The 19,828-nt window shown below is 39.7% G+C and overlaps 1 protein-coding gene across 2 annotated transcripts in view; it reads right to left on the reverse strand.

Annotated features, from left to right (window-relative positions):
- nt5dc1 (5'-nucleotidase domain containing 1) overlaps positions 1 to 19,828 on the reverse strand; it is a 59,851-nt gene that overhangs the window by 2,994 nt on the left and 37,029 nt on the right. Inside the window, exons 7-11 of one of the 2 annotated variants that reach the window (XM_067483109.1) lie at positions 14,086 to 14,260; positions 10,601 to 10,698; positions 7,656 to 7,777; positions 2,683 to 2,856; positions 886 to 1,051 (exon numbers count right to left, since the gene is read on the reverse strand). In XM_067483109.1, coding sequence (XP_067339210.1) covers positions 886 to 1,051; positions 2,683 to 2,856; positions 7,656 to 7,777; positions 10,601 to 10,698; positions 14,086 to 14,260 — 735 coding nt within the window. Of the gene's footprint in view, positions 1 to 885; positions 1,055 to 2,682; positions 2,857 to 7,655; positions 7,778 to 10,600; positions 10,699 to 14,085; positions 14,261 to 19,828 lie in introns of both variants that reach the window. The other variant, XM_067483108.1, reaches the window with a different exon arrangement.

Genomic DNA, 19,828 nt, shown 5'->3' on the forward strand with positions numbered 1-19,828 from the left:
CTTTTCACTTGAAAAAAAATTTCAGACTTTATCTTACCTACAGTTACTGCAGGAGAATTAGACGTTTGGGTACTTTAGTCTTGAGAAGGTTGTAGATACATGACAATTCATGAAAACAGCATTTTAGAATTTACTCCAATTATTTAGATGTAATGAAAGAAAAGGACAAAGAGTCATTCTCATATTTACATATACCTTTACAGACACTTTGGAGTCAGCAATTAACCTGCATTTCATTGGGCTGAGAGGTAACTTAAGTATCTGAAGGAAATGCAAGTACAGGACGTACATGCACAACTCCACATAGAAAGACAAAAATTTTAAATCCAGAACTTTTCTGAGGCTACACTAGCCAATGCACTGCTACTGCCATCTGTACATCAACGGTAAGAAAATACGTGTAGTCATGTGTACTGTTAAAACAGCGGATGGACTTCCATATGAGCCTTCATGTAAACTGAGCTGCTTACTCCATAAGCTCGGACATTTCCACTATCAGTCAAAGCCAAGAATCAGGCTCTGGTCCAGGATAAACCAGGAATCTGCTTGGGATGATCCATTTAAGCTTCATCTTTTTAATTTCCTCTCACATCATACTCTTATACAGTCATATCATGCAAGTTCATTTGTCTCTTCTTATTTTGTCCAATGTGTTGGTCTTGTCACTCGTAACTACCCTGTGTGGAGCCTTGTTTTTTTTATACATTCATTGTGACTGACTCCTCTGTTTTTATCTTCTAATATAATTTCCATACATGAAGTTGCATTATCAAGCAGTTTGGTATTATTATGATATGAATCTTCTTTTTCTAATATCCATGCAGCCACCGCAGGTCTGTAATGTTATCACCATTTTTCCTGTGCCCCCCGTTCCGCATACTGTACCTGCTATGTGCTCAACACTAGGGATGGCCATGGTGCTGTATTTGTGAATGCAGTGGCAGCACCAGGTTAGCTTCTGGCTCTCCTCATCCCCTCCTCCACTACGATGTACATCAACAAAGTAAGAGCCCCACTGGTTGGATGCAGCAGAGGGTGACTTCATGCCCTGCTGCTGTTGGAACAGTTGACAAAGAAACCAAAGTATGTGATTGTGGGTGTGAATAATCATTTTTAGGAAAGTGCAGCCATGATTAAAAGAAGTGGGAATTCTACCCTGAACATGTGGAACATAGGGAGGCTTTAAACTAGCGGCAATGCAGGGGCAGCTTATTATTCTCACGAAAACAATAAATCATCATTTCTGAGAAGTCCTGTTTCATATTGCGTTATCACTAATACTGCACCAATACATTTTATAAGCAAAAGAAGCTGATGAGAAGTGGTTGCCACAACAACAGGATATCGAGTTTATGAAAACATATGAGTCATGCTTAAGATATCCGATCAAGTATTTCAGATAATGCTGATGAATAAAAAAGTAAGCCACAGGATGAGGACGCGTTCATCTTTCTCATTATCGTGAAGATTTTATCTTTGTTAGCTGTTTCCATCTGGCTCGATATATTAATATGATATGTGTATATCTAACATGACAAATGCTATCTTTTCAAAAGTATTTTTTTTTTGTTTGTTTCCTGTTCTTAGCAACAGTGAAGTGAATATTCTGACACTGTGCAAACTAAGCTGCTTTTCTAATTTGAGATAGTTCTTGCTCCAAAACAAATGCAGCATAAAGAGATGTGATTTTTTTTTTTTTGGTCTCTTACCTCACACCTTACTACTTAGCTCAGTGTCTACTTTAGTTATGTTTCCTTCACCTGACTAAGTTGCACAGAACATTACACAGGATGTGCAAATGTCATAGTTCTTAAATGTATTTACAAAAATGAATGCCACAATAAGTGCTGAGTCTGTTATTGTTTTTAGCTTTAACATGGCTCTTCATAGTCAGATGTACACACTCTATGCAAAAACACAGTCCACCACCCACAGACTTATGGCTCTGTCAGCCTGGATCATGAGCTTGTTTCCTCTTTAAGCCAGATTCCCATAAAACATTATCATTTGCTTTGTTTGGAGGCACTAAAATATTTAATCTTTGCTGTCAACTCATCCCCTGTATTGTTCAGTGGCTGCACGTTAGATAAGATAACTGCTGGCAGCACTAGTTTGTGGCCTGTGCTCACGGCACAGACAAACAGCTGATTTACTTTGTATGCGTTGCTAATTCCTTACCCGGGGCCTCGTTCAGGTAGTTTACATTTTTAAATTCTGCTAGTCTGAAGTTCAGAAAACACAGTCCAGTGATCTCAAGTCAGATCTTTTCTACAAAACAAAGGGCTTGCAAATCCAAAGTTCAATGCACCATAGGGATGCAATGACAGCAGGCCAAACAAAGCAATCCACGCATCTATTTCCCAAGCAACATCTTCCAGCTCTGCCTCAGGTCTCCCACTACTTGGCCATGCTGGAATGCTCCTAAAGTTACAAAATCCCCTCCTTGAGAAATTCCTTTTTATAGCTGTCACACAGTGAAAATGCCCTGTGTTTCGTTCACCCCTTTTTAATTGTGAGGATTACAACACCCTGCTAGTTAACGTCTTCACCTGCTCTGTGAGGGAGAGCTCATAGTATTTCACTGAGTCAACATTGTCAACAACACTGTCACAAAGCAGGGCTGAGGATTGTGTCAGACAGTAAACAGTGGATGACTGGAAACAACTGCTTCTGTGAACTTACCTCAAACTTTCCTTTTTTCTCCAGTGGCTCAACTTGGGCCTTGTTGGACATTGCTGCATCGCTCGTAGGGACACCCTCGCCCTCCATTTCCTCCACTATCATCACGGTCTCCCACTTTGCAAAGCTGCTGGCAGGGAACATGTCTGACCTCATGCTATCTCCAAAATACACAACCTGCGAGGCAAAGAAGAGAAGATGACAGAAAGGGGAGCTTTTTTTTACTGTTGAACACTGCGGTGAGGGTGTGGTAAAGTGTACTAGATAAATCTCACGGCAGGAGCCTTAAGTCAGTAAAGCTGGTATATATCTTATGGTCCCTCAGGTTGAACCAAACGTGACACAAACAGTATGCAAAACTCATCACAACGTCTGCATCTGGAAAGAAGAGCAAGCTGAGACAGGCCTACTGAGACACATTCCAAAACTTGAAAAGCAGGCACACACCACTGAAAGTTTTAAATCCTATTTCAACAAGCCTTTGTTTCTGTTCGCTTCAAATGAGAGAGGAAATGGAGTAAGGAGTGGAAAGTGCAGGAGATAAAAATGACGAGAACCAGAAGCCTCCTGACATTCTGAGCACAGGGAAAAGATTTCACAGTCACAAGAAATAAAAAAAAGACCAGATTCCAGTTAAAAGGCATCTGAAAAGCTTGATATAGAACATTCCCTAGTGATAAAAATAAACAGTTGTGCAGTTTTAACAAGGAGAATGATTATGAGTTGCGTAATGATATATAATTTCCCCCAAAAGTATTGGAACAATGAGGTCAATTAAATCGTTTTTGCTGTACTCTGAAGGCATTTGAGTTTACTGGCTAATCTTTTTACATAATCCTTTACTGCATTTTCGCTTAGCGATGGTTGACCTGAAATCCTGCAGGATGGGTGTTAGCACCTGGTGGCACACAATAAAGCTCTTCACATGGTGGTAAAAAGGGCTAGTTCAGTTATGTACCAATCCACCAATGACGATGCTGCTGTCAATGGGTCCACCCTGTACAGGTGTCCAGTCTATGTTAGGTCCAACACAGAGGGACATACACAGACAGACAACCATTCACACTCACATTTACACCTACAAGCAATTTAGAGTCACCACTTAACTTAACGTATCAGCTACTGTGTACAGTTACATGAAAAACTTGGCATCTCCTTATTTTATAGAATATCTTATGCACATTTAGTTAGTAAAAATGTTGTTTCATCAGAAATTATTCATGGTTGTCTTTTCCACTACACACATCCACTATAATTTTCAAAGATCATAAGCATCACTGTCTATTACCTATTCAGTCATAGCTGTACCTTGACCTGTAAATAATACAATCTCTTTGCACTTCTGGTTAGATACTAACTGCATTTCAATGACTGTGTACCTTCAGTCTCCACAACAACAACAAAGCTTAATCTTATCTGTGGAGAACATCTTTTTTGGATTTTTAGACTTTAAAAATGTTCTTGATGTGGTAGAATCAGACTAATCTGGGTTGTAAAATCTGATCAGTATTGCACAACAAGCAAAGCCAAAGGACTGGTTGAAAATTTTCCTAAACTGGATGTGCAACTATTCAAAAACAAGTTTTCTTTGATGACAGACAGGGAAAACTCACACTTGTGATTAGGTGTTTATTTGTATATGTGAGATGCAGTTAAATAAAATGTCTCTGCATGTGTTAGAAGGTCATAAGGAGTCTTTAAAACATTCCAGTAGCAGCCTGTGATCCCTCCCCTCACAGAACCGAGCTGTGTCTGAGGCTGGCCCTTCACCATATAAACAAACACTTGTTTAAAAGGCTGGTTCACGACGGGAGGGGGGATCTGCAGGAGTCACATTTCCACTAGACCCTAAATATCCTGTTCTCACCTCTCACTGCTCCACAGTCCTGCCTCCAGAAGCATGAGATCACTATGACGAATATTTACAGTAGCCAAGGATTCCAGCCCACAGGCAAAATATGATAGAAGAGACACATTGTAGATCTACACTGTAACATTAGCCAGAACCAAATTAAGCTCTGTGTGAGGCAAATACCATACAAGTGAATCAGACAGCCAGTTAGATTAGCTGGACTATGTGATGACCAAATTTTCTCATTCCCAAAAATGTAAACTTGAGATTTGACTTGGACTGAAACTGACAAACAAAAGCAACAAGTTTAAATATGTTGTTAGATCTACAGTAAATTAGACAACACTACACTACAAAGGTATCAACTGATCGACTGATGAATTGATATGTAATCAAATGGGAAAACATACTTGTTTGATTCAATAATTACTCTAATGGTCACAACTGAATTAATTTGTTAAATGTAGGAAGCATATAGTTAGATAACAACAGCAGCTATGTTGGGCTGAATACAGCCATTGTTGAAATGATTTTCTTTACAATATACAAAAAGAAAATTAATAAATATTGTTAAAGCTAGTGGGATATGATATGGCAGTGCCTGGGGCTAAAAGAGCCACTTCATATTTTCATTATTCCATTTATTTACCATGTTAATAAATAAATGTTTCTGAAAATAGACTAATTGTGAAAGTTTCAATACCCTGAAATACCCTGTTTATGGTGACAGAAATTAATCCCAGTTCATCTGTTGCTAGTAAACAGCACAGGACCACAGCTGCAGTACATAGCCATACTTCATATCTGATGATTAGCCCAAAAACGACCCCATCAATTTCAGCACTGTGCTAATAAGGAATTGTAATCTGCCCTGAATGACTCTATTCAGCCCACCTGCATTAAGTCCTGTCAGGTGAAACTGGAGAGAACTAAAAACACTGGGAGTGTTTACAGCAGCTATAAGTGCTGGTTGACACTGAATTCTGCGAGAACTTTCTCCATGTTGATGCAAAACAGAGGATCATTGAGCCGAGGGGCCGAGGAGGGAAAGAGTAGCTGGGGATTTGGATAATAAGGAGTCTAGCAGATTCAGCTCTACATGTGTCAGGTTTTATAACAGGTATGATTCCTTCTCCTAATATATAGTTTTGTGGCATAGTACAAGAGCCACACGTTTACAAAGCTGGCTTTCAAAATCTCACTGTATCCATCTACAGTAAACCTGGGCGACTGTGGCGGAGGAAGGTGGAGCAGTTGTCCACCAATCTCACAGTTGTTGGTTCAATCCCCGGCTCCTCCAGTCACATGTTGAAGTGTCCTTCAGCAAAACACTGAACCCCAACTTAGTTGCTCCCAATGAGTGTTGGGCAGCTGCATAGCAGCTCCCCCATCGGTGTATGAGTGTGTGTGTGATTGTGAGTGTGAATGGGTGAATAAGAAGCAGTGTAAAGTGCTTTGAGTGGCAGTAGGTAGAAAAGCGCTATATAAGTGCAGAACATTTAGACCATTTGTTAGTTGCACCCAAGAAATTGGCACAACAGAGAAAATTTGAAGACAATTTGAATATTTGATAAAAATAGGAGAAGGTAATTGGCATTATTAAATCTGCTGCTCCAATTTGGTTCTTTGGATCATAAATGTTCCCCTCCCCCCTTCTCTCATGGTGCGTGGTTCTCTCTCTCTCACACTCCCCAAAAAATATAACTTCATTTGACATAAATTTTAATAAATTAGATAAAATAAAATAATATTGACAACAAGGCTGCACTAATATCTGGTTGTAAAGCTCAAGCATGATGACAGCTTTGGTGGTGGATCGAAAATGATAGTTCCTCATCCCACCGTGAGAAAGCTCCAAAGTCAGTCTTCCAACCAAAGATAGCCTGAGTCAAAGTGACAGTCTACATACATTAAAATGTATGTCTTATCCCGGGTTTATGAGATTTCTGTTGCAGTGTGGCTTTCAATAAATGTATAAAATTGCTAAAATCACGTAGTCTGGAGGTGCCTTCAGGTTCTCTGGAAAAGGGCTTGTTGCGTTTCTCAGAGTTCAGGGAGATTGGAAGACTTTCAGGATTAATTCAAAATAATACAAAAAACAAAAGGTTTTATGAGAAATTATTTGGTTTAGTAACATTAATATCATACTTATATACCTATGGTTACTAAACGCCAATTTTGGATTTTCACAGTGACTATGTTGGTGATCTCCACTACAAATTAGACTAAAATGCCTAATTTTACTACTTTCTTCATCAAATTTTGTCCTTAATTTGTCAACACTTTTAGCCATGACTCCATTGTGTTTCTAGGTAAAAAAAAAAAGCAGCAAAAGCTGTTTATTTGTTTTACCTCTGGAAGTTTAGTTCTGCATCGCTTAACATCTTTTGAGAACTGCAGGTTGTGTGTCTTAGTAAATGTTTCACATTTATAACCATGATCTCCCTGAGCTTTCATAGAACAACTCTACTATTTTATAGATTTTTCCTTTAACATTTTCACTAGAGGCCGTCTAGTGCAGCACAGCTCCACACACACCTTTGCCCACAAAAGTAGGCTTTCAGTATACTGTCTGATGTTGGTCTGTGCGTACGGTTCTGGTTCAGACCTCAAAGGGGAGTCAGCATTTTCATCAGGTCTACTTTGTTTGTGCATAAGGTATTGCCTTGTGCCTTGTCTTTTACTGAAAGTTGTTTTTATATTGAGTTATTGAGTATTGCATTTTAATATTAGAATATTGAATTCCATTTAAAATTACTTCATATAAGGAAACAGCAACCCTGCATGTAGCAAGCAAGTTGTTGGGCTAAAATGTTTTTTTCTTCCGTGTTGAGGAACAATTCATAAGAATGGGCTGCATTGTACTGTATATAAAAGTTGGCTGCAGTACTTGCAGAGTAGCATATGTTGGCACACAGGAGCCCCATCGAGAGTCGTGCCAAGGGCCACGTTCCTTCTCTCCACCACACCAGTGTGAATCTCCCTGAGCTGATTTATCATGAAGGCCTCACCTTCAGCCTCTGCCAAAAACCAAAGCTGGAGTCAACCTCAAAGTGAGCCAGAGATGTCTTTCAGCCAAAGGTCTGACTGCTCCCTCCTCTAAAATATAACGTGGCTGGCATACCGTAGGCTCTTGTTTTCCCGTCATGGTCTTGAGCAGCTCATGTAGGTGTGGCCAGTTTCCTTGGGAGTACCAGCCAGGTTTGTCCAGTGATGGCAGCCCCTCACTCTCCTCCACGTCATTCACTGGAGAGAAAAAACAAAAACAACAACATGAGACTACACAGTCAATACAGTGTGACAGCCAACTGCTACATGACCACAGTTGACTAGCAACAAACCTCACCACAGCGCTCAACAGCAGGACCACAAAGACAAAGGAAAGCAGTGTCTGAAAAATGCAGACAGTGACACTCCCCATATTACCACTACAGCATCTGCTTCTAAACTGTAGGTTAGGATCCCTGCATGAAGTCAACACGGTAAACTTCAGGTATTACACAATGCTGTACTGCTTGTCCTGTGAGGACACTGGACACTGAGAGAAAGAGGAAAGAGTCTTATGTGTTCAATTATTTCCCCACGTAGATTCTTACTAAAAAAATGCTGAGTTCTCTGACACATTTGTACATGAGTGGAATTCTCTTTTTTGATTACTGGCCTGATGTATAAGGATCCACAACAGCCTAGTTATGCATTGTCCAGCTACCTTAAAAAAAAATTTCTGAGCAACCTGGATTTGTTTAGTAGATAGACAAGCAATAATAGAGAGGGGGTCTGCCCCAGGGTCTTCCACCAGTGCTGGGAAACCTCCAAAGAAGTAGGAGTCCTATCAGATGCCAATCATCACTGTCCCAACTTTTGTGTGTTGCAGGTGACAAACTCAAAATTAGCTTCTATTTACAGATTACAATTAAGTCGGGAATACTGACAGTCTTATCTTTTTTTTTTCTTATAAATAAGTAAAGGTAGATAAAGTGAATTGACAAATTCAATTTTTTTAAAGTAGATTTGTAGGTTGTAATTGCAAAATGTCATTTAACCTACTTCTGGGGAAAATGTATGATGTGAAGCACACGTTTTACTAATTCTGACAAACCACCAGAGAAAAACATTGATCAATACATTTATTTAGCTACCTTGTTACAGCCTATTTCTGCATCCATGAGGCTGGGGAGACCTTATACATTCACGTGTTTGTAGGGTCCATAGTATGTGTGAGCATCCTCCAACAGGAAGGCCACACAAAACATGCCAACTGTATACAGAATGGCCCTTGATAAAGAGCAAGTTAAAAGGACCTTCCAAATTATAATTTATCTATATCCGCTTCCCAAAAGTACATCATGACACTAAACTTACCATGCTTGGAGGTTGTTTAAACATTCGGCCTAAAGTAATAAACTTGTGCCAACCTGCGAAATAAACTTTATCTAATAAACAAAAAAAAGAATGTCAAGCATGCAGAATAACAAGTGATGCTTCCAACTCAATAAGGAGTGGTCAATATGTGCAGAGGCCAGAGGAAGTTCAGATGCTGAAAATTATTTTATGTAAACGTGGCAAGACTCAGAAAGAGCAAGAGGAGAGACAGAGAATATTTCACTGGGTAGATCATTCTGTCTTCACACATAATGCATCCCCAGTGTTACTGCTGGCAAGAACACAAACCAGATGAGGGGAGCATTCCAGCAGGCTGCCCCTCTGCCAGTGCACACCTTCAAAGTAGGCATCCAAGAATATACATGTCTGGGCGAACATGAGAGGGGGGACAACCAAGGAAAGTAACATGAGTTTTGTGCTGATCTTAATCTAACCATGCTAGAAATAACCACATTAAATATAGAATCGGAGATCTGGACTGATTCCCTGTGACACTATTAAATAATACAAGGAATACAGATCTGAAAAAGCAAAACCTTTTTTATTAAAGGTATATTGTGTACATTTAAGTATAGCCATGCACATAATTTTTATATTACTATAATTCCTATGATACTATAAAAATGTAACATCAATCACAATGTTTATTAAATGTTTGCTTAAATTGTCAGGTTTTGAACTTATCACTGAGAGAAAACATCCCTTATAAAAACATAAATAATTAAATAATAAATATATAACAAAGTCTAATTTGTCTGTATATTGGTGTGTACTATTGAATAAAAACTGCACTAGGGCATTATATTTGTAGCTGGTCCTAGGTTTTTTCTCTGGCTGTAAATAGTGAATGATCTGCACTCATATTAGTACCTAAAGCACTTTTCACTGCTTCTCTCCCGCGATGGAGGAGCTGCTATGCAGCTGGGCAACACTCAGCGGGAGCAACTAAGGTGGGGTTCAGTGTCTTTATCAAGGAGACAACTACGACTGCTCTACCTCCTCCGCACTTGTTTGTAGCTTTAGGATGTGTCTTTGTTATTTAACAGCACCGTTACACTGTTGTTTTTCAAATATTTTTCTTTTTCTTTGAAAATTTTATCTGCATCTAGAAATGTCCTAGGTTATGTTACACCCGTTGTCAATAAAGTTAATTTGAAAAACACTTTCAAAAACAAACCAAGATAATAAATCTACTGCAGTCTTGTGTTAGTAATAGGGATGTAAAACTGACTCCAACTTATGGATCATGGTATAGCAGATTTTCTACACAAAATACATTATACCAATCAGAGCCTTCATTTCTCAGAACGGTCTTAATGGTCTGATGTCTGACCGAAACTAAATCTGCCCCCACCGTGTTCTATTTTCCTCAGCCAGGGTCATGTCCGTAGGATAAGATAAAACTTTAACTGTCACACAGTGGGGAAATTTCCATGTTACAGCAGCAAAATACGCTACATAGCAATACTGCATGATTATAAAGTAAGAATACATATAATTACATAGTAATATCTGCTGTTTTTTTCTGCTGAATATTACTATAAAAGTAAATATGTGTGGGGATTAGACAAGTTATTGGGAAAAAAGTGACTAAATATTTCTGCTGGTGCACTGGTAAATAGCCAGGGCCATTTTAAGATTATTTCTTCAATGAAAAAACTGTCTAAGAAAAGTGGGACTCCTCACCAAGGGTCCTAAAAGGCCTCTGCTGGGGCACCAAGGAGAAGAAACCAGGCTTTAGGGCGTTTGTAATGATGACGTCAAATAGCTCCTCGAAATCCTTCCTGTAAAAGGCAGAAAGAGAACATTAACTTCTGTCACGGGCGCTGGGCCACTGTGTGCAGGACAGTTCCTGGACAGCAACCAAATGTAATTACACAAGCACAAATAGCTCAGTGAAGTAAAACAGTGTAGGAATGATGGGAATCATGGAGCAATAAATGGTGTAAACTGTAGTAAGAATATTTACACTGAAAAAGTAAACAATAAGAGGTCACTATACACTGTCAGCTAAAATTATAAAGACGCCAGAGAGTGAGTGTGAGAGCTGCATGGTGTCCCTACAGAGGACAGCTGTATTTGTACAGTACAGCATATGGAAGCAGAATCTCTAAACCATCCTCCATATAAGGTAAGAAGCAAATGGCACCCTGACAACACAGAGGCAAACCTCTAATTTTGAAATTATAAATATGATGTATGACAGTGAGCATATGCAAAAAAACATCAAAATTTTCAAGTCTATTTTCGTAAGAACATACAGTATGTACATGAGTGTAGGTCTTGGACACTATCCCATTTTGTACTCTCCACAGCTACTCATCACCTGAAACACTGCTACTTTTTAGAGAGTTGAGTAACAACATGTAAGGAGTTGTCAGACAATAAAACTACATATGCAGAAATTTGCACTTTTCACTCAAAAACTCAAAAAAGTGGTGATATTCTAGAAATATATTTCTAGATAGTTAGTCCTCTTATATCATATACTTTGTTAGGATTTTTTTCATTTGTGGGTTATAAAAATTACTAATTTAGACATTATAATTGCTTTGAATTCATATTGACATGTAAAAATGTCTTTGGAACAATCTGGAAACACCAAAACCTACTTATGAAACTGTAGTCAAGTTGAAACAATTTTCACACAGTTGGAGAAGTTGGAGAAGCTCCTTTGGTTCGATACAGATAGTTATTGGTTCTCAAAAGGCAAAAGGCAAAGCTTGGCACATAGACAACTAACAAATCATTAAATAAAACCCCATTGCAGCTGTAAATGCCATAATCTGCTTGTGGCAAACAGTACAAGTCGCTTCTCCAGAAAGGTTGCTGGGTGCTGGACAGTTGTTCTGTCAGACAACTCCGATCTTGTTGTGCTACTTCTGACAGCTGACTGTCACTGGCTTATATCCAGCTCACTACACTGATGTGGCTGTGGGCCAGTTTTCTCTGGAAGAGCAAGTACTGTGTGCAGTGCAGTGAAGTCATGCTAAGTGACAGAAATAAGATTTCAGTGCCTCTGTAAAGTGCTTCCATAAAGAGGAATTAGGAACATAACCTCTGGCTGTGGGAAAAACAGGAAGAATTTTTAGGCAGACCAACTTGCAGGATGGAACTGGACTCATTTCCTTTTGTAGGTCACATAAAATAGATTTCCCCCCCTTTGGCCTTGTGCACCAGTGATTCTGAATAGATGCGCACACACACACACACACACACACACACACACACACACACACACACACACACACACACACACACACACACAGTTCTCCACTGGAAGTGATGCATGCTCTGGTCAAGGTCATACACGCAGGAAGGGAGGGGACAGCCAGTGAAACAGCAGAGGAGAAGCCAAAAGGCAGAGAAACAACAAGAATGACCAGGCTGCTCACCTGGTCAACAAATTAAACAATAACAGGTGGTGGGATCGGAGGTGGCCTGGGCCACAGAGGCCCCATTAGGCAAACTGGCATCCAGAGAAAAGCAGTTTTTACCTTAACTGCTTTCTGCTGGACTACAGAGACCAATTAGCTCAGATCCTGAAGAGTGAGAAGGCCGACCATTTCAAAGGCTTATCTGCTGCTATATACTGCACTAAGATACCACTTCCCAGTAAACACGATAGGGTTATGTGTGTTACACCACCAACACGGACACCGAGTTTTTTCAAGGCCATGTTCATGCTTAGTCAAGTGTATAACAGAGCTTAGGCTAGAAAAACAAGCATTAGCCATTCTGCAGAGGGAGGCCGGTACTGCACAAAGCCAGTGTAAAACTGCAAAAACTGATCCCGTTTGCACTACATATATAGCTATACAATAGACACTTAATCATTCAGCTAACTGTAAGCAAACTGATTCCAGCCAATATATTGTACCTTGACAAATGAGGAAATGTAGATCTGGACATTCATAATATTTAACTTGTTGTAAGTTTTACCCTTTACAGTTATACTTGCATTTTAAAGTTTCTGGGTAAATGTAAGCATCACAAAAACTAAGTAAGTTAAGTAAACTAGTGTAATTATTTAACAGACACGAGATAGTCGGAGGCCTATGACTCAGTGGTAGAGCATTGGTTTGGGATGCAGAATGGGTGTAGGTTTGAATCCTATCGCACCAGGCGTGGCCACGCCCAAGCACCAAGGGCCACCTTGGTGCCGGTCCTGAGCGAGGATACAAAGGAAGGGTTGTGGCCGGAAGGGATTCCGAAAGCCGTTTATGAGATAATATTAATTTGGGGCCCCCTACCTACTGGCCATCTTCAAATCGTCATTCTGCTTTTAGCAAAATTTTTGGTCTCCTGAAAAAACTACATCAAACTCTTTAGCTGCTATGTTCATCAGCTAGTCACAAACTATCTCTGTTGTTAAACAATCTTAACTTAAGGTCCACTTAGTATTTTTTTTTCTGAACGTTTACAACTAGATTAAAAGTTAGGAACTAATAAGCCATTAAGCAAGTAAGTGCAGTTGCATCATAAGGCATCTGCATTGATCTCGACCAACTAAGAATATCGAGCTGTTTAGCTCCTAGTCGCTGTGTTCACTTATTTTGTCGCTCTGGACAACTAGTGCAGGGTGGGTTTATGAGTGATTAATTGCTAAATGAATGCTAAATTGCTAGAGCTGGAAACAGTTGATCATTGGGCAACAAAAACAATGAGCTAAATGAGATAGAAAGCTCGACAGGAAATTGCATAACTGGTTGTAATCCATTGTAGCTTAGACACGTTCATCACATACAGTGCATGCAAAACTCTCCAGCTTAGTGTTCCCATGATACCAAACTCTGACCCAGACAAAGATGTTGACTGATAGTATCTCTGCCCTTAGAAGGCCATTTGCAATAGGATACAAGAAAATAGAAAGGAAACTTAAAAAAAAAAAAAGACAGAAACAAAGAAATAGCTAAAGCCTGCTGAGATATATGTATGTGTAGCATCAGTATGTGTGTGATGATAATGCACATATAAGCCAGCAATGACTAAAATAGTGACTGATGACAAGAGCTGTGTTGGGACTTGAAAGAAAAGATAAAATTGCCAGCATGGACCGAGCAGACTTTTAGATTAACAATCCTGTAGGGGCTGTTATGGTGAGCACTGCAAATGAGGTTCTAGTCTTGTGTCGTCTGGTCAGTCTGTGGTGTTGGTGCGGGTAGATTTACCCAAGGATGTGTTCACAGACGAGCCTGCAGTAGTCGCTGTGAGAGCTGGTGATAAGGAGGAGGACCTTCCCAGCATTCTTCATTGTGCGCAACCAGGTTTTGACGGAGTCCGAGCAGGGCTGCAGGTACTGACTTGGGTCCCTCTTCACACTGGGAAAGTAGGTCCCTGCATCCTCTGCACAGAAACGCAAAGAGTTTGACAATCAGATATTGTATGTTCTTCAATCCACATTTAAGACTACACTGAGAGGACTATCATGCTCTGTATAAAGTCATATCAGTCGACCACGTGTTGGACTGCATTCTTCATCACAAACATTAAAACACCAAATAAAGGAATTTATATGATCCTACTGTAGAAAAGAATCAAGAAAAAGTTAAAAAAATCAGCTTGTGATTAAAGCTTGTTCTTACTGCCAAACACAAATATATAGATGTAAGAATGCCCAACATTTGTCAGTGAATTTAAACTCAAACTTTGCTTGTTGTCTCTTTGGGTCTCTACAAGCTAGAAGCCAGAGGGTATAGTTCATATTTTGTTATATTGTTGGGGGGTTCTGCTTAATGCCCTGCATTTGTATTCACAGAGGCAAAGGAGACGTCAGTGAAACATTCTCCACTGCTAAGGAGGCTTTTGTCAGTTTGAAAAAGCCCAGCTGACCTGTCTGCATACTGCACAGAGTTAAATATCAGCAATGCTCTGATCTCCAGGTCTCCTACACATGCTGTTTGCTCTCAATCTGAACATGGTAACCAATGTGTGAGGAGCAGCATTGCTTCTTTTACAATAAGGAAAAAGAAAAGCTTGGAAAAACAGGGTATGGTGTGAATGTGTGGCATGTATCCATGAGCTGGGGTGTTTACCCTGGCTGTTGGAGCAAGTCCCCCAGGAGCATCACTGGGCCCTCAGGGCAACATAGACACAGCTGGAGAATTTATTTAGACTGTGGCCCAAATTATCCTATTTTTGGTGTTTTGCCTGATACACGACACAGGTCTGATGTTTTTCTTATCATGGCAAAGCAAAAAGCTCTGTGGAGCTTCATTTGAATTCCAATGTGGGCCATGTGGATGTAAGGTAGATCAAGAATACAGATGTGATGTGCTAAGGGCCTGTGGAACTGGATTTTATCCATGTTATAAAAGGTTTGCTAAAATAATATTTCTCCACCACAATCACCACTAGAAACAGGTAAGCGGACGACTCAAGTTTTAGTTCAATCATCATTTAGTTCAATCTCAAATTTCTCCATGTTGTCACCTTGGTAAACTTTGTATATAACTGTAAAAATGGCTGTTCTTTTAGGTGCTCTATTGATCCTGATATGTACAAAAAGGCTTGCAGTGATGTCTTATTACTACTTGTTAAGCGGATCACAAGACCCTCACCTACTCTTGTCCACTTTAAAATGGTCAAAAGGCAACTACTGTGTGAGCGTAAAATGTGGATGATGGATTCAAGCAGTGATAGTTTGGTAAGTGTGGCCATGCCACCCTCTAGTGGTGGAACAAAAAACTAGCACTAAGAAGAAAAGGATCCCGCAAGTTCTCTGCAGGCAGTTCTAGTTCTAGCCAGAAGATGACAACAAACACAAACAATTAAAGACTAAACCTACTCAGGGGTCCAAAGTTGACAGCTTTGAAAGTCTTCAAAATGTATACATATGGGTCTCATTTTAAACAAAGTTCAGATGTATCCATAGACCATTTCATCTTCTGTTGCATGAAAAAAAGCAGGTGTTGCTGGACACTGTTTGCCAAACAGTTCAACCGTTCCTCCTCTGGGACCCTACAGTATAAAGATTGTCCTGCCTCATTACCCACAGCCAGGGAGGTCAGCTGAAGGAAGCTAGAAAAGCTCATGTGAAACCAAAACTCAATAAGATAATCTTGGATAAGAAGCATCTTCAACAATCAATCTTCCTTCACCTAGATTTCCTCCTCAGTTATGGGTATTGGTGGTAATTAAATAGAGCTAAAGTAACATTTAAAGAACTGTATGATGGAGAAATGTAGGAGCACTGTTCTTGCACTATGGTTAGGTGACAGTGGAAACTGGCATGATAAAATCTGTCGACTCGGGAGGATGGTCTTTCGCCCAATTAGAAACTAAGCCTTGGTTATATGATATATACAACATCCTATTTAATGCTGTCACATGATCTGTTATCTCTTCAGCCCTGCGTTTGGCATTAGATTGAGAGTGGAGGGCTCAGTCTAATACTGCTATAAATTTTGGGTCATAGCAACATGTGAACAGTCTCCAAGCACCAAAAGAAAGAGCACATTTAAACACTGTCCATGGAATAAAATGTGCATCTGCAGGCCCTGGCTGTGAATGTAGGACTGAAGTGCCCTGAGGGCCCGTGGGCTGGAGAGCTGCCCGGCATCGGAAAGAGAACCACAACCAGCAGCAGTTCAATCTCTCTCACACATCAAAGCAGCCTGACAGGATACACAAATCAACAGTTGCAATGCAAATTAAGGCTGAGCACAGAAGCGTTTCACAAACAACCAAACCAAAAGTGATGAGGGCGGAAAAATATAGAGACACATTTGATTTCTTTATTGCCCACTTAATCAGCACAGAAGATATAGAAATTTATCATAGAAAATATTTTAAAAAAGATGCATTAATTAATTTTCTCTTTATCCTTAATGAGTGCCAAGGTCTGTAACCGTGAGGCACATGAAGAGAATCTCTAAAGAGAATCTATAATCGTAGGTGTTCGCTCATAAAAAGGGATCCAGACAAACTGCGTTTTCCAGCACCTGAAGGAACCATGTGGAAAACACTGGCCAGGCCATTTTGTCTGTGGACTTTCCATTTTTAGCAGAGCAACCGCAAATTACTGCATCATTTCCCTCATGCTGCACACAGTTTTTTTTTAGTGCCTAGCTAGTGACAGAGTAGAAGAATCTTGAAAATGATAAGAAAATTGTATTAAAACTCCATCCAGAAGGGGAAATGTTAAGCTTTACATCTTTACAGTGCTGACTATATTATTTTTTTTATACGGAGATATAACAGTATAAGGAGTTTATTTGGAATGTGGAAACATTTACACAAATGTGAAGCGCTGCAGAAGAAATGGAATAAAGGTTGCACAGGTCAACCCCCAAATAAATCATTGGCCGAGGCCCTAATCCACTTGCATATTACTGCTCAGACAAAACTACATCCTAATTTTCAATCTAGCTACAACTGTCAAAAGGCGTGGGTAATTTTTAAAGAGCTATTCGTCTATTTTTAATCCAAGTGGCGGAATTTAAAAAATCTAGGAGGGGAAATCAGGACACCAATATAGCAAATCACAAGATCTGTCTTTGAGGTGCTGTACTGCACCCAGTGTGTCATATTGATGAATTTAATAATAAAAGAGGCCTAGAGGTGTCAGGAATGCATTTATTGACAACGGAGAAAGATTTTGTTTATGTTAAATATTTCCTATTTTATGATGAAATACTACCAAAGTGAAGACAAAGGGCAACACAAAGAACAATAGTAGTTGACAAAAAAATGGACAGTGGTTTTTGGACACCCGTGTGTAGATCACTGTGGGGGACAGTGACGCCAGTTACGCAGTCACTCTAACCTCTGAGCAAACGTGAAGAACAGTGAAATCTGTCATTATACCAAACCAGAGCTATATTTTGTCAGAGCTATCTTAAGAAAACTGTGAGGATTCATCCTGCAAGGTTGGACCTCTGGGGGATCATATCTTGAACTCTGCCTTATAGGATAAAGCACTCAGGCACATCAAAGTCTACATTTCCTTCAGCACCTCAGTAGGTGCTGTAATTGGTAGATATAGTAAGTGTTCAAAAACACAGGTAAAACATGCTGATTCAAGCATATCCCTGTGTATTTCAAACAAAAATTAAGATAAATTAAATTGCCCTTAAATGTATTTAAGTATATGTATCTGGGCTGATTCCTGCTGACTCAGAAAAAAACGATAAAGAAAAAAACATAATGCAAAATGTTTAAAATCCTGAGAAAGTCCACCCAGGTTTGATTTAATCATAAGGGCTTTATAGCACTTGTGGTGATGAATGATCCTCCCATCTCAAGGTGTAATCAACATAAACAATAGCTTACAATCAGGCCACCAGGAGCAACGCTGGCATTAATGTCTTTACAGAACACTGCTACTGCCTATCAACTGAAACAGGGTTCTGAAATATCTCACACATTAAAATCTGTGTCCATATTGAAAAACTTTTGAAATGTTATTGACTTTAGGTTCACGAATACTAAGAATTTAAAGACTGCAATGAACCCACTGTTTAAATCTGTAGTTCCAAGATAAAAAATATTTACATATATATTTTTATCTAAAACTAAGGAGACCGGTTGGGGACAAAAAGTGGAGATCAGTGATTGGTAGTTTAGAGACTTTCACTTCATTCACGGTTATTACAGGCTGATGCCGTCCTACTCACACTGAACAGCCAGTGCAGTGGGTACAGACACATACTGTGAGAGCAAATAAAATATTATTAAGTCATCTTAGAGAAAAAATGTGTCTGTGTGTGTGAACTCAATGTTGGAAAGAAAAGAGCGAGTATGTGCAGTGCGTACCACAGGTTGACACTGCAGAAAATGATTAGTGAGCGGCCTTGGGCGCATCACAACTGACAATTTGGGTCATATGAATCAAACTTTGATAGCTCTTACACTAACATAATAACATATTGCACAACTAACATAATGAACAAATTTATTTACTAGGTAATAAATCTAGAAAAACAAGCCACTTCTTCTATAAATTACTGTTTTAACTAAAGCTGTAAACATTAACAAGATAATGCATTAACACAATTTTCTTTTAACATCAGTAAATCTTTGTGACACTGTTTGATTCAGGGTCAGTTATGATGACCTGTTGCCTAACTTGTGCAGACCCTGACAGTGCGATTGGCTTTGCTGACTGATCCTTAGCGTTTTATTTGCACTAAAACAGTGCACTTAGTGAGATTACCAGATGTGAAGTTGTGGTATTCATGATGCAGTTTCTCAGCTTTCTGCCTTTTTGTCTAACAGTGGTTGGGGCCGCTCCGACACACACACACACACACACACACACACACACACACACACAAACACACACACACACACACACACACACACACACACACACACAGCGCACAGCTGCAAATACTGCAGGGACAGCGAGACAGATCCCAGCTGAGCTGAGACTCTCTGGTGTCTCTTTTATTGGATTTTACTCGTCAAATTGCTTGTTGCTATAAATATGTTATAAACAATAGTTTAGCCTCATTTGTCACATAACTTAGCACAAAAACTGACCAGGTTCTAATGGAATCTCTCCAACAGCTTCCACACAAAACCCGCCCCCCTCCCTCTACCAGCTGTACCAGTGAACCACATCAGATGAAGAAGAAGAAAGGATCAGTAAGGAATAGTGACTGAATTCTATCATCTTTTTAAACCTTGCCCAGTCAGTCAGTTAGGTTGATTCTATTTTATCATGTTGTGTGAATGGTTGTTTTTATAGGTGTGCTTTGAGATGGACTTGTTACCTGACCAGATTGTCCCCTGCATTTAGCCCAGTGACAGCTGGGATCACCTCCAGCCACCCCAGGACTCTTAAAGAGGTGGTATAATGGAGAGCAAAAAACAGAGCTTTAGAGTGGATTCAGATGGTGCCAGGGGCCCTGTTGTGCTGCTAAAATACTGATCTGCACTGTGTTTTTCAGTAGCCTAGAGAGCAGGAGT

This window comes from Channa argus, chromosome 17, assembly GCF_033026475.1.
Source record: "Channa argus isolate prfri chromosome 17, Channa argus male v1.0, whole genome shotgun sequence".
NCBI classification, from domain to species: Eukaryota; Metazoa; Chordata; class Actinopteri; order Anabantiformes; family Channidae; genus Channa; species Channa argus.